Here is a 15,299-nt window from a genome sequence, read left to right on the forward strand (position 1 = left end):
AACAACTCAGGGCTAAGAAACCCTGTTCTCTAAAATCCATAGACCACTTAGAAACTTCACTGCTTGAAAAATCTTTCCCACAAGAATGGAACATCCCATTCTCGCCTGAAGGTTCTGAGCCATGTAGGTCACTACAGCACACAGGAGCTGTCATTTCCAGCCTAGGTGCAGAGCATCAGATAAAGGGTTTAGGAATGCAAAATTCCACATGTAGCTTAATTGCATAGTAAGGAAACCAGGCCTGAGTTCACTTCCTAGCTCTGGAGGTAGTCAGACATGAGTCTGACAAGGTGGGCCCAGAAATCGCATTGTTTAACAGACCCTCCAGTGGACATGACTCTGGAGGTGAGTTTGAGACCTGTTGCTTTAGAAGGTACTTGTGTAGGCTTGGCAACCCCACTGGAAGGAGGGGTGCAGGTGCCAAGAGAGGGCCCTGAAATGGGCCTTTGAGAAAAACCACCTGCTTCGCAGAATGTCACCCAAAGGGAAGTCGAGGGGAGGATTCAGGGTGAGGCCAGGTCTCCAGTCTCTCCCTGGGGTGGGGTGACTCCCAACACTCACCCTTTGAAATCTACCCCCCGGTACTCATGTGTTGAGTCCAGTGACTCAGGCCTATGGTCTTCTGATCTTACTGTTCATCTGGCCTTCAGACGAACTTGGAAAACTACATACCTTTCCCCACATTTTTAAGTTGACATCTAAAACTTTTCATCATCTAGTTAAATAGCTGCACTGGATGTAATTTCAAGTGTAATTTCAGTATTGACATTTCAGAATAAAACTATTATATCACTCTTTGAAAGAAATCCATTGGGATCTGTGATGATTGCAATCTGAGACCTATCGTGATCCATTTTAATACAAGAAATCAGCTCTTCTAATGAGACAAGAATTTGTATCATTCTTTTCTTTTTTTCCTCTTTTCTTCTTAAGCCAACTTCCCCACAGAATTTTACCCCAATATAATGTTATTATCCCTGAAATTATTTTAAAGGACCCTTTCATACTTCTGTGCATCAAAATTAGGTATATAAATAGAAATTTTAAATTTTGTAATTGCTTGTGAACAAAACAACATAAACATAGTGTAAGTTTTGATAGTTCTTCCATTTCAAAAGTAATTTTGTTGGAAATACATCTCTTAATGAGGTGAATGGGGCTACTCTCCCCATATAACCATGGATAGTATTCATTGTAAGAAAAAGACATTTGTATATTTAAGCGCTGGGAAACCCTGTTTATACAGACAAGTCAATGGGATTGGGTGGAGTTTTGTTGAAGTAATGCCACTCAATATGTAAAATTTCTTCTGAGTTGTATGTAAAAAAATCCCTTTATGAATGATCAAAAATGATGCTTACTAATCAGGTGTCTCTTAGCTGGCACCTTGGTTCTGTTCTCCTGCAACTGAATTGAAAGCAAAAGATTGGAAACCATTTGACTGAGAAAGGATTTGTTATGCCATTATTAGACACATCAGCTTTTTCGGTACCTACACAGTAGTATTTCTAGTGATCCTTTGTTTGGTGCCTCAGAGGCGCTCCTCTCTCACAGGACAAAAGAAAGTTAACCTTTCACCCATCCTGAATCTTTGTTTAGTGGGAAAGTGGCTATTGGAAAGGAGATGCCTGGACCAACAGGAGAGTTCACAATCAGATTATCTTGGGAAAGAGTTCAAATTGAAGTGGAGGATTGTTACAGACTGAATGTTCGTGTCTCCCCAAATTCATATGTTGAGATCCTAACCCCCAATGAGATGGTATTTGGAGGTGGAGCTTTTGGGAGATAATTAGGTAATAGGATCAGTGCCCTTGTCAAAGAGACCCCAGTGAGCTCCCCCACCCCTTTGTCTGTGTGAGCACACAGTGTGAAGACGGCCGTCCATGAACCAGGAAGTGGGCTCTCATCAGACACAGACTCTCCTGGGACCTTGATCGTGGACTTCTCAGCCTCCAGAACTGTGAGAAATAAACGTTGGTTGTTTACAAGACATTCAGTCTATTATACTCTGTTATAGTGGCCCACGTTGATTAAGACCAGGATCTTGGATGGCAGGTGGGTCTCTTAAAATGGAATTTAGTACCCAGATAACCCTTAGAAAGGTTTGGTGTGTCCCCCAGGGGTTCACGTACCCCAGGCATTCCCACACAGGCAAGCCAGGTGGAGCAGCCACTGCAGCTGAGAACTTGATGTAAGGAAAACCTCGACCCACTGGACAGGTGGTGGTGGTGGAAGGTGTGTTTTGTGGCTCCATCACACCCAGAGCTGCCTTTGGTTCAGCTGGTTTCCCCTCCAGGGGAAAATGCCTCCTTGGCCTCACCCTCCCCTTAATGAGACAAATTCTTTTCTTAAAATTCTCTTGGTATGTCTTTAAATTTTTCTTCAGCACACATCCAGTATTTATTTCTCTGACATGATAGTAAAAGTTTGAGTGCTTTGAGATAAATGGCTTGAGTTCAAATATTTTCTTGTTGTGTGACATTTGGAGGTTACTTTCTCTAAGCCTCAGTCTTCTGTCACGAAAATTTGTTTTGTTTTGAGGTTTTAAGTGCACATGAGGTTCTGAGCACTGTACCAGGAGGAGTGAGCCCTCCAGAAACTCAAGCTAGTATTATTGACAGTTGCCCTACATTCGGCCTATCTTTTAAGACTTCCTGGGACAGGCAATGGTCATAAGATGCTTTGAGACTCAGAAGATAAATTACCGTGCAGATCTCAGGCCCCGTTGCTACCATCATATTACTCTGCTCCGTACTGGCCCTGTTTTGCTGGGGAACTTTGGGTCAGAGAGGCGATGCGCTGAGTTAGGGATGGGGGAGTCAGTGTCAGAGCCTCAGAAAGGAGGCAGGACACCCACAGTGTCTGAGCCCCTCAGCTTGAACTCAGTTTCACTTTCAGCCTCTGCTTTCCCGGGTACACAATTGCGCTCTGTCCACCCCTCCAATCCATACTCAAGTTGACCTTGGCCGTGGAAAGAGGTTAGACAGACTTGGGTTTGAATCCTGCACTGTCACTAAGGGTTATGCAACTTGGGACATAGAGCTCTTGGAACATCACTCCTCTTCCATAAAATAGGCTGAGCAATACCCATCTTAGGGTGAGTGCAAAGGTCAAAGGAGGTAAGTCAGTGAAGCCTGTGGCACCATACTTGACACTTAGTAGGCCTCCAATTCTTCCTGAATGCTGCCAGGTGCAGTAGGTAATTACCAGGGTGTCTTCCTCATTAGGCATAGTGAGAAAACAGGCGTGACTCAGGCAAATAAGGCTGTCCCACATCTCCTCGCCAGAGCAGACCCTGACGCAGGAAGACAGATTAGCTGGTTTGGCCTGCTCTGGTGGAAGGGTGGTGGGTGTTGTAAGTTAGTTCCAGGGCACGCTGGACCATTTCAAAGTTGAGCTGCTCGTTTGTTCAACATATGACTGGTGTCCTTGTAAAAAGGAGAAATTTGGATACAAATTCAAAGAAAGACTGACACGTGCAGAAGGAAGATGATGTGAAGACACACAGGAAAAGATGGCCATGTGACTGACATTCCTCTCCAAGCCAGGAACACCAAGGACTGCTGGTAAACACTGAAATTAGAGAGTAGCAAGGAAGGTTCCTCCCCTAGAGCTGTCTGTCCAAGGGAGCACGGCCTGGCTGACACCTTGATTTAGGACTTCTAGGCTCCAGAACAGTGACACGATCAGTTTCTATTGTTTTAACGCACCCAGATTTTTTACTTTGTTATGGCAGCCCAGCAAATGAATACACTATCATGTGTCATTTCTAAGACCAGGTTGTGAAAAGACTGTCGTTTCCATCTTGGATGTACTTTCTCTTTCAGATCATTTCTTTCTTAAGATAGTCAGCTGCATGTTGTGAGGACACTGAGGCCGCCTATGGAGAGGAACTGAGGTCTCTCAATAGTCACGTGTGTGAGCCTGGCAGGAGATCCCTCCAGTTCAGATAAAACTACAGCCCCAACCAACAGCCTAACTGTGGCTTCACTTGAGTCTCTAAGCCAGAACCACCCTGTGAAGCCACTTCTGAATTCCTGACTCACAAAGACTATGAGATAATTAATGTTTGTTATCTTAAGTGGCTAAATTTGGAGTTATTTGTTACACGGTAATAGATTACTAATATACCTGCTAACAGTGGAGGAAAAATGGTCCCTTGAGAAAAGGAGCAAACATGTGGAATGGCTGCTGAGATCATGGGAAAGGGAGGAGTGAACCAAACAATGCAGGTCGGTCAGTGGTTGCAAGTATAGTTGGGAACCACCTGATTAGGGTGCCAGTTAAACATTCAGATTCCTGAGCCTCCAATTCCTGAATCAGTCTCTGGGGACATGGCACTGGGAATCTGCATTTGGAATAGTGCCCTGATGATTCTTTTCAAGAATCACTGAGTTAGAGGCTAATTGAGAGAAGAGGTAAAAGTGAGACAGAAAGAGCAGCTAAAGCTAACATTTAAACTGGGTGTTCATTCATAGCACAAATGGACATCAAATAACCATTATGCTACGGACCCATAAAGAGTTTCTAAGTATTGGTCAATACATTCTGAATTAGTAAGAATTACTTTCTATTCTGTCTAAAAATATTCTCAGGAGCTTTTATGCTAACCTTTGCTCCTTCTTTCTTAAGACATTGCCCTATTTCTCCTTCAGTTCAATCCCTACGCAGAGATGCTCTGCCTTTTTAAATTTCTACCTCACTCTAAACTTCTCTGGCCTTGGTGGTCAGGACTCTGTAAACTCAGTAGAAGTGCTTCCTGTCTCTGGGATTTCTGGGGCCACCCTAATGCACAGAAAGGTATATCACATGAAGGTCATGCTATAGCTTTTATGATCAGGGCTTTGGCGGGAAAATCAGAAAGTTGGGTGTTCTGGGTAGAACAGATCGTTAGATTCTCTAAGCCTCAGTTTCCTCATTTAAACAATGTTTTAACACCTACATGGAAGGGTTGGTGTGAGAACTGACTGACATAACGTGTGTAATGTCCTTAGCATTGTGCCTGGATTGTACCAGTGGCTCAGGAAATAGCAGGTGTCAACATTAAGAGGGATGGTAAGGAGGACCTATCCTTAGGTGCCCTGAATTTAATTTCATGCTGATGTTAGAATGGTTTGTGTCCCTGTCAGGGCTCCAGCCATAACCTGAGTGATGTATGAGTATTTGGAGCAGGGAAGGTGAATTTTATGGAGAACAAAAAAGAGAGTTCCTAGACCTAGCTCAGTATTAAAGACTATGCCTGGCTGAGTATTAGAAACACTTGCCGCTCTCATTAACAAACTAGGACTCCTCCCTAGACCAATTAAATCAGAATTTCTGCCAGTTGGGACTCAGGCAGCAGAAAGCTGTAGACGCTTTCCAGGTGATTTCAGTGTACAGCTGGTGTTGAGAAAGACTGATCTAGGGACTCAGAGTCATGGGTTCCTAGGTATTTTAATTACAGTGCGGTAAACTGAACAACAACAACAAAATCAGGATGTAGCAATAAAAAGAAGTCAGATGGGTATGTACGGGTGAGTGAGTCAAAACTGGAACATTTTAAAAAATCCATAAATTTCCAAGAGAGATTATTTAAGCATTCTTACTCCTACAAAAAGTGTTAGAATTATTATGTAGAAGCAGGGAAGCAATACCTAGTGTTGGGAATTTTAGATAGGAATTTTTAAGCACTTGGTGATATTCAGGACATTTTCAAAAAAATAGAGTTGTTTGTCAGAATGAGTATTTTCCCTAGGTGTGTGGTTGTCATATGAAGATACAAATTTGAATACATAGTTTTGACCATAAATACATTAACAAAACATGGGAAACAGCCATTATTAAGCTTTATGAAATAAAAAAACTCTCATAACATTTCTATATATGAGAATGATCCATATTTTGAAAACACAATTACACTTATAAAAAAACAATAAAGGGAAATTATAAAAAATTAAATAGCTATCCCTCAAGGTTGGGAATAAGAATGGCCTTTTAAATTCTCATACCTATGTTTTAAAAAATAATGATGAAATTGGAACTGGAAAAAAAAATTAAAAACTGGGGATAAAAACTGAGAAGGAAATATAGCAAAATATAAGCAGAGGTTGATCTGATGAGATCATGAGTATTCTCCTTTCAAGTTTTCTTCCTGTTGAACATTTTTGTGACAATGAGCATCTATTTCTTTTTATAATTGGAATAAAAGAAACTCTGTTTAAAAATAAAGATCAAATCCTGTCTCCTTGTTCATGATTTTACTTTCGGACAAAGGGAGTTGGGTGAAGCATTCACAGAGCAGTTTAGAGTTTAGGAATCACTTAGCTCGGTTAGTATGCAAACATTTTCTGTAATTGGCCAGATAGTAAATATTTCAGGTTTTCTGGTACATATGATCTCTATTGCAAATGTTCAGCCCTGCTCTTGTGGCAGGACAACGGATGTAGACAGTAAGTAAATGAACAAAAGTGACTGTATTCTGAAGAAACTTTATTAGCCGATACTGACCTTTGAATCTTACATAATTTTCATGTGTCATGAAATATGATTCGCTTTTTGATCCCTTGCTCCCATCATTAAAAATGTAAAATCATCCTCAGGCCATACAAAAACAAGTGTCAGGCTGAATTAGGCCCACAGGCTGTAATTTGCTGACCCCTGAGTTAGATAAAATCAGGGATGTGATAAGTGAAACATCCCACAGTTATGCTGGAAGTCCCCCACAGACATGGCTGGTAAACTGTGTTTATTTTAATCTGTGATTTCTCTGCATCTTTTTTCCTTTACTAAAGATTTTCTAGTCATTTGGCTGTCTCAGGAAAAGGATGCCAAGCCATTCTGTTGAAACTTTAATATAGTAACAGGAACACCTGAAAGAAATGCTAATACAAATCAGGGTCTACAAATATTGAGTCTTATCTGTGCTGGGCATTTCTGAGAACAAAAACATGAATAACACGTATCTTTATTATAAGTCAGTGATGAAGGAATTATGGGGGTGTACACAGAATATTGCAGGGTCACAGAGGAGGGAGAGAGTAATTCTGCTCATGGAAGATGAACCCTTGCGTTTACTGGAGAAGTTGGTAAGAAACAATCTGGAGACGTATTAGGCAATTGTTACAGAAAAAACAAACACTGCAGAAGACAAGTGGCTTAAAATACAGTAGATTAAGTCCCTAGGCACTACTAATGAAAAATTACCTTTGTGGAAATCACATACCTTTTAACAGTAAATAAATCAAGAGACTATTTTAAAAAAAATTAATCCTGAAGAAAATCACACCACCTTGGGCTGAAAGCAGCAACTTAAAAAAAAAATGTGTACAGCCCTATCATTCTTGTTTTTCACCCCAGAAAATATTTTCCAGATTACTTTCTCTTATTGCAGCAAAAATAATGTTTAGTAAGTGAAATCACAAGATATTGCTTCCATATTCAACACAGAATATAGAAAATAATTGGAAGTACAATTTTTTAAAATATACAGAAAGCAAACAAATGCAATTAAATAAGTACTGGTTTTGTACAATTTTTGCATTATAAAATATTTATCAGGCTAGCAGCTAAAGATGTGTTTTAATTTAACAAACACATATTTTCTTTTAAATCCATCCTTTATTGCCCACACCATAACTAACTCACAATTTTGCTGTGTAGTCACTGAGACTCTTTCTAAAATTAACACACAAATGTATGAATGGACAAGTTCATGCCATACAAGTTACCCAAGTTCTAATCCAGTGTTCCCAAGGGCCCTAGAGGTCAGAGTAAGGACTGGTAGCTGCTCTTTCGTAAATACTTTATTCTCTGTGTAACTCCAGTTGCAAGCAGCAGTCCTAGATTCTGGGCATCTCCCTAAAATGGGGTTAAATTAAATGGGGTTACATTAAAGAAAAGTAACCTTCTCACCATCATTCTCTTTATGCCTTCAGAAGGCATATTCTGCTTCTGAAGAATAGTAGACTTTCATGTGTTACATTACAGAAACCTGAAAGGGGAGAGTTAACCAAATACCATTCGGACTTAAAAGTAACTTGAAACACCTTCTAGACTACATAGTCCTAGAAAAGTGGAAAAGCAGACATCTGCATTCTGGTCTCAATTCTAGATGGCCTTCCAGCCGCAGTTCCAATTTCAGTACTTCATGACCCCAAAACCTTCCATTTAAACAGTACTGCTCTTTGTCTTCTTACTGTATAACTAAACCATAGGTCCGTGGTGTGGTTAAAATATTTCCTTGAGTATCAAGGAGCGCAACCGTAAACTGCAAGCAACAAGGGATCAGAGCCAGATATTTTTGCAAAGTCTGAGTTTCCTTTACCCGGTACTGTTCGGGGTCTTCAAAAAAAAAATTCAGATTAAAAAGAGGTGTCATTTGTCTTAGGGTATTTTCATGGAAAAGATAATGATGAACCAAACTTCTTGACCTAGTAAAAGCGAAAGCCTTCCACCGCGGCCCCGCCAGCGCCGACCACCTGACGGCCACGCCCACGCCAGTTCCCGCCCTCGGCCCCGCCCACCGCGAGTGCGGGTCGCTCGGGCTGTCACCGTAAAGAGGCTCCGCCCCGCGGACACTTCTGTCCCGGGACCCACGGGGCGGTAGAGGGGCGGCCCCGGAAGTGACGCGAGGGCGCGCCCTCCATTTTGTTGAACGCCAGAGCAGCTAAGTGCGTCAGTTGTGCAGAGACGTAGACGAGTTGAGTCCTGGTCTGTGGGGAGGCAGACGGCTCCGTCGCAGACTACGGACCTGTCTGGGTCTCAACTCCAAAGATCCTGTCCGGTAGGTGAGTGGCTCACTTTGAGGGAAAGGCTTCTCGGATCGAGGCTTCTTCATGGCCGCTCAGATGGCGAGTGGCCAGGGCTGCTCTCTGTGCGGAGGACGGCGTCCAATGAGCGCAGTTTACTCGAGGTGGGCGCTGGGGCACGTCTCCCTTTGGGTATTGTTTGAGGGGACCTGAAGGTGGAAGGGTGGTCGTGGTCGTTTTTACACAGCGGGGTCCTGTGCACCTCCCTGCCTCCTTATTTCACTGTCCGAACCCCGCGAGTAGTGGGCCGAGACCTTTGCTCGGGGTGTGGTAGGGGCTGTCTGAGGGCGGGTCGAGGGACCCCGGAATGGTGGGGTCGGGGGCGGGGAGGGAACAGGGAGTTTGGCACGCGCGGCTCTCCCCGCGGCTGGCTCCGCGGCCGCCATTTTGTGGCTGCTCAGCGGCCTCCCGCCGCCGTCTGCGCAGGCGCGGCGGTGGCGTCGCGAGATTCCGGCTTCCACCCGCTGTGACGCTCCTGGGAGGCGGCGACGCGCGCGCGGCCCGTCGCCATTGGGCTGGCCTTGCGGAGGGCGGGGTCGGCTCCGCCCGCACTTCTCGGCCTTTCCTAACTGCGGCAGATGGGAGGGGGCCAGAAGAGCCGGGGAGAGTGTGCGGCTGCGCAGTTCCAGAGGCGGCAGTGGGCGTTGCGGTTGCTGCGGTCTGGGCCCAGGGAAGGATCGTGTTGGGAGCCGAGTTTTAATTTTGTCTGCAAGGGACCTGGCCTAATAAGAGGCACTCTTGGCAATCTGGTTTATAACATCACCGGGTAAACATTTTATTTTATGCCGTTTATGTTTTTGATCCCTTGCCTGGGTATTCCTTTGATATTCACTGGTATTATCTCAATTGAATTATTTTCTAACAGGAAGTACTAGCCGGACATTATGAGTGGCTGTCGAGTGTTCATCGGGAGGCTAAATCCAGCAGCCAGGGAGAAAGACGTGGAAAGATTCTTTAAGGGGTATGGACGAATAAGAGATATTGATCTGAAAAGAGGCTTTGGTTTTGTGGTAAGTATTTAGAACTGGCTGAATTTATCTGTTGTTAAGTGGGTAAAGATGTGATAAGCAATGTTTCTGGTTTTATTGAGTCCAGGTAGAGTATCTTTAGGAAATGTTACGCATCCTTAAAGCAGTGAATTTTCTTAAGGGATAAAGGAACCTCACTGCTGGCTAGAGGGAAACCACTTCTGGTCGCCTGATTAGGCATATCTATATGGCGTTGTCGTTAGGACCGTTCTTCCATTTTTTCACAGATATTTAATGCTTTTTGTATATTGTAGAAGGCACTTTTAAAGCCATGGTAAGCATTGTTTTTTTCATGTTTGTACTTCAGGAATTTGAGGATCCCAGGGATGCAGATGATGCTGTATATGAACTTGATGGAAAAGAACTTTGCAGTGAAAGGTGAGAATCATAGTTTTGTAACTAGTTAGCACTGTAAAGTTAAGAGTAGACTGGGTCAGCTGGGATGTTTTTCTAAGTAGATCTCATACATAGTTCAAGTGGATAATGAAGATTTTTCTTCCTTTCCTGTAGGGTTACAATTGAACATGCTAGGGCTCGGTCTCGAGGTGGAAGAGGTAGAGGACGTTATTCTGACCGTTTTAGTAGTCGCAGACCTCGAAATGATAGACGGTATGTGATGGATGGTAGATGCTGCTTTGAACAAACATTACTGTAGGAGTCTTCAATGTTTAAGAACGTTAGCAATAAGTAATTTTGCTGTTTACCATGTAATCAGTTTTGTTATTCCTATGTTCACTGTTCTTGATTTAAGTGTATGTGTCATAAAATAATGCAGAAACGTTGATGGTTAAGTCTTCTGAATGACTTGTCGTATCCGATTGCTTGAACTTGCCCACAGCTGAACACAATAAGTGCATGTTGCTGCATTTCTTCCATTGTGAGTACTCATTTTCTTCCTCAGAAATGCTCCACCTGTAAGAACAGAAAATCGGCTTATAGTTGAGAATTTATCTTCAAGAGTCAGCTGGCAGGTTTGTTGAAATACAGTTTTGAGATATTTTAATGTGGCTTTTTAAAAATATTAATGGGTAGCTAATGTTAATGTTTTATTAAAAGTAGTTTTATCTTTAATTTAATTAATGGACTTAATTGTAATTTTAAAATTTTTAATTAAATATAATTGGGGGTTGTTTCAAACTTTAATATTAGTAATCAAATGTAAATGTTTTGAGGATATTTTTTCTTGTTTTTTAAAATCAATTTTAACCAAATATTAAACCCTTTATTTGCCAGCCTGTCTGTGTCGTTGGCCTTATGACGAGGAGTGCCTCTGGGTTATCCTAATCGTTGTCTTGGTCACTCTTGGTTGGGCCTGGTTGACTTTGCCAGTCAGCTCCTACAGTGATCAATTGGCCACCTCTAGATCTGTGTTTGCCGGTCTAGACGTAATCGGTGCACTTAACTTGAAGTGCCAGGTTGCAGCGATCCCAGAGCGTTGATAACGTGATCTGATCCCTAAGTTGAGAGCTGTCTTCCTGTAACGCTTCCGAATAAGAGGTCCTGGTCGAAAAGAGTTGAAAGATACGAAATTAGGTGGTCGTTGGAATCCTGATCGCAGTAAAGTGGTCCTTGGTAACTGCACAAGAGTAGAACGTGTCTGCATCCGCCACTAGTCCGCTAATAGGGAGGGGCTGTGCGATAAAGGCTTCCATCGATTGGGTAGTATCCTTCGAGTGGGTGGCGAAGAGCCAGTCGGGCATATGTCATGAAGGTTTCTCCGACCGATTATTGGTTTGCTGCTTGACTAGCCTAGGGAAATAATAATGAAGGTAAAGTAAACTTTTTTAATGACATATGGGGCACAAAATAACTGGTGTCTTGTAAATGTTCTGTTTTTAAATATTAAATTTTCTAATTTAGTCTTTACTTTAAAAATATGTACTGTTTCTTTGTTTTGTTTCTTGTTTTGTTTTGTTTTTTTTTCCTTTTGTATTGAGCTCAGTATAAACTAATACTACTTTAATGTTAAAATCTGAATTTCTAGCATTTTGCTTAAAAGCAATATGCTATTTGCTTATTTCGTGCCCTTGCATATATTATTTTTGAATTCTGATAGAATACCAGTGTGGTAAATGCCATGTTTGTACTTTATCTAACATCTTCTCTTTCAGTAGTCTTGTTTTTATACCATGTGGTTGTTTGTGTGTCACATTTTTTTTTTCTCTGCATAACACAATTATCTTGTGTTAAGGATCTCAAAGATTTCATGAGACAAGCTGGGGAAGTAACTTTTGCGGATGCACATCGACCTAAATTAAATGAAGGGTGAGTATATACTGAAGTATAAGAGCCTTTTAAAACATCCTGGAATTTGTACTTTTAGTGTTTTTGAGTGCTCAAAATTTGGACATACTTGAGTGCAGTAGTTCTTAATCAGGGTTGAGTTTATTCCTGAGCACATGTGACAGTGTTTGGAGATTTGGTTGTCATAACTGATGCAGGTTGCTGTTGGCTTCTGGGTAGAAGTCAGGGATATGCTAAACATCCCACAATGCACAGGAAAGCTCCCCACCCCCAAAGAATTATTTAGCTTACGTATCAACAGTTTGGAGGTTGAGAAATCTTGCTCTCACACTGTGTTATCTGTGAAGAGAGAAGACTCAGTATAACAATAGCAAAACAAACATTAAAAGTATTTAATACTAGACTGGTAATACGGTTTGTGAGAGTTCAAGAAGGAATTTTACAAATGGTGTTTTTTCTTTGCAGGGTAGTTGAGTTTGCCTCTTATGGTGACTTAAAGAATGCTATTGAAAAACTTTCTGGAAAAGAAATTAATGGGAGAAAAATTAAATTAATTGAAGGCAGCAAAAGGCACAGGTATCTCTTTAATATTTTTAAGTTTAAGGTTTAGTTTTTGAATTTGTAGGGCCTGCATTTATGTTGTGTTTTGTTTTGTTTTGTTTTTCACTTTCTAGTAGGTCACGAAGTAGGTCTCGTTCCCGGACCAGGAGTTCCTCGAGGTCTCGTAGCCGATCTCGTTCCCGGAGTCGCAAGTCTTACAGCAGGTCCAGGAGTCGGAGTCGTAGCCGGAGCAAGTCCCGTTCTGTTAGTAGGTCTCCTGTGCCTGAGAAGAGCCAGAAACGTGGTTCTTCAAGTAGATCTAAGTCTCCAGCATCTGTGGATCGCCAGAGGTCCAGGTCCAGGTCCAGGTCCAGGTCTCGGTCCCGGTCCCGGTCCCGATCAAGGTCCAGATCAGTTGACAGTGGCAATTAAACTGTAAATAACTTGCCCTGGGGGCCTTTTTTTTTAAAAAACAAAAAACAAAAAACACATTTCCAAACCATACTTGCTAAAAATTCTGGTAAGTATGTGCTTTTCTGTGGGGGTGGGATTTGGAGGGGGTTTGGGTTGGGCTGGATATCTTTGTAGATGTGGACCACCAAGGGGTTGTTGAAAACTAATTGTATTAAATGTCTTTTGATAAGCCTTCTGCTCACATTTTTGTGAATGTCTGAAGTATATAGTTTGTGTATATTGACAGAGCTCTTTTATAACTAAAGCAAATTTAATTTTTTTGTACTAGAAAAAATTTGAACGTTTTAGTTCCTGGTTATTCAAATATGTTAATTCAAAATTAGTTTAATGCTTCAATTAAACTAATTAATAGCTTTGGACATTTAAAAGAGCTCTAAATTTGCTTGTATATAAAGGCTTAATTTGAGTTTTCCTTGTTAGGGTCGAGGGTGTCCACTCACCCTTTAACAGCTGCCTGACAAAGACGTTAAAGCAGCTGTTTGTTATTGATAATAAAAGATTATAAAATTGCTTTTGTCTGTTTGTCTGAAGGAAGTGTATGGCTACCGATTCCTCTCCCCATGCACATTTCATTTTAAATCCCTTGTAAAGAATGCTGTAATAGTGAAGTATAGGGTCGACTTTTTTTTTTAAAATTTAAACAGTACCTTTGACATTTCCAGGCTAGACATAAGATGGGCAACGAAGTGAGTGATTTAAGTTGTTTATGACAGTTACCTTGTGTGTGACTTTTCCTGTCCTTTTATCACCTGATGTTATTGGCATCAGGTTAGTTAAGCTTTCATAGCCAAGAGAAGGACGATTTGGGAAACAAATTGTAAAAGTTAATGTTTCATGCCTATCTTAAAGGTTGTAATATAGTTTTGATGGTCAGAGGTCACCACATGAAGCTTTTTTTCAATCACCACACCCAAATGTTTTCTCCTAGCCTGAGATGTGGATGGTGACAATCTATGTTAAAGGGAAAACAGTTAAGTAGTGAAAATTGTGTAAGGTTCTATCTACATTTATCTTTATATGAAGTGTTGGAGCCCTATACCTATAGGAAATGAGCTTTGTTTCTTCTCAGAATTTCAAAGACTCATTCGAGTGCTAGTCTAGATAAATAGTTAATAGTGTATAACACATGGTAGCCACTTAAAGTGCCTTGCCTGTGTAGTCACTGAATCCTCGAAATTGCTTCACTATTATATTTAGTATTTATATATGTATAATTTAGGTCTTATTTTTACATGAAATTTTACAGGATAGTCAGGGCCAAAGAGAAGAGCAAGTAAATAGAAGATTGGTAGTAGAACACAGGAAGTCTAGTTCCAGAATCCCCAAACCACTCCAGACTGACTTAGCCTAGCGTTTCAGGGATTTTTGAGGAAAGCAGAATCAGAAGCACTGGGAAGATTGCTTTTGGTTTCCCCAAAGTGTGGGAATTGAGTGGTGGGAAGTTCTTTTTGCTGGGATGGGTTTGTAAGTTCTTGGCATGAAAGCTAACCCCTGTGTCCAAGACTAGAACTTAGGCCATAATATTGTGCAGCTGATATTTTCAACACAAGGATGAGTATAGGGAGAGTTTGTGTGGTATACTTGTTAATTCACTTGGATTCGGGGCACTCAGCTTATTTAAATGAAAACCTAGGTTTTTTTTTTTTTATAGTGTATCTAAAGGCTGTATAGGATAGCCACGAGCTGCTATCGGAGAGGCAATTTTGTCCACCTTTGGGCTTTTTAAATACGGTAACTTGGGGTGGTTTGATGTTTTACCAGTTGACTTTTTTCGCATGTCAACTATTAACTAGGTAATATCAGTGGCTTACCACTTTAATGTTGTAAATAATTGGCCAAATGATGAGCATAAAGACAAGGCCCTTTGAACAAATGGCAGAAACGACTAAGTTATTTTGAAGTGAAAGGACTAAGTTATTTTGAAGTGAGAAGTTCACCTGACTTACGAGATCCAGAATACGGGAAGTTAATGAGTGTGGGTATAATTAATCCTAAGTGAAGTTACAAGATCAAACTTTGTAGGGTGTAGCGTAACCTGTTTTCTATATACAGTTTTCTCTTGAACAACGCAGGTTTGATCTGCATGGGTCTACTTACGTATAGATGTTTTTTCAATACATAGTGCTGTCCTACGCGATCCACAGTTGGTTGAATCTGTGGATGTGGAACCTCAGATATGGAGGGCTGACTATAAATTATAGTTGAGTTTTCAGCAATATGGAGGATT

General features: G+C 41.3%; 1 protein-coding gene across 5 annotated transcripts; it reads left to right on the forward strand.

Moving 5' to 3' along the window:
* Positions 1-8,607: 8,607 nt before the first annotated feature.
* SRSF5 (serine and arginine rich splicing factor 5) lies at positions 8,608-13,583 on the forward strand. Of its 5 annotated transcripts, none has more exons than XM_032482273.1 (8): positions 8,608-8,761; positions 9,652-9,796; positions 10,122-10,192; positions 10,325-10,423; positions 10,716-10,785; positions 12,006-12,079; positions 12,524-12,634; positions 12,733-13,583. In XM_032482273.1, the coding sequence occupies exons 2-8, from the start codon at positions 9,671-9,673 to the stop codon at positions 13,028-13,030; spliced, it is 849 nt and encodes a 282-aa protein (XP_032338164.1). In that variant the 5' UTR covers positions 8,608-8,761; positions 9,652-9,670; the 3' UTR covers positions 13,031-13,583. The 5 variants fall into 5 exon arrangements, with proteins under 5 accessions (XP_032338164.1, XP_032338162.1, XP_032338165.1 ...); XM_032482271.1 differs by having other exon boundaries at positions 8,610-8,765; XM_032482274.1 differs by having other exon boundaries at positions 8,623-8,890; positions 12,736-13,583.
* Positions 13,584-15,299: the final 1,716 nt, after the last annotated feature.

This window comes from Camelus ferus, chromosome 6 (assembly GCF_009834535.1).
Source record: "Camelus ferus isolate YT-003-E chromosome 6, BCGSAC_Cfer_1.0, whole genome shotgun sequence".
NCBI lineage: Eukaryota > Metazoa > Chordata > Mammalia > Artiodactyla > Camelidae > Camelus > Camelus ferus.

Coding starts and splice junctions, on each gene's coding strand:
- SRSF5 (XM_032482273.1), top strand. CDS start 9,671: ATGAGTGGCTGTCGAGTGTTCATCGGGAGGCTAAATCCAGCAGCCAGG. Junction 9,797..10,121: donor AAAGAGGCTTTGGTTTTGTG/GTAAGTATTTAG, acceptor TTTGTACTTCAG/GAATTTGAGGATCCCAGGGA. Junction 12,080..12,523: donor CGACCTAAATTAAATGAAGG/GTGAGTATATAC, acceptor TTTTCTTTGCAG/GGTAGTTGAGTTTGCCTCTT.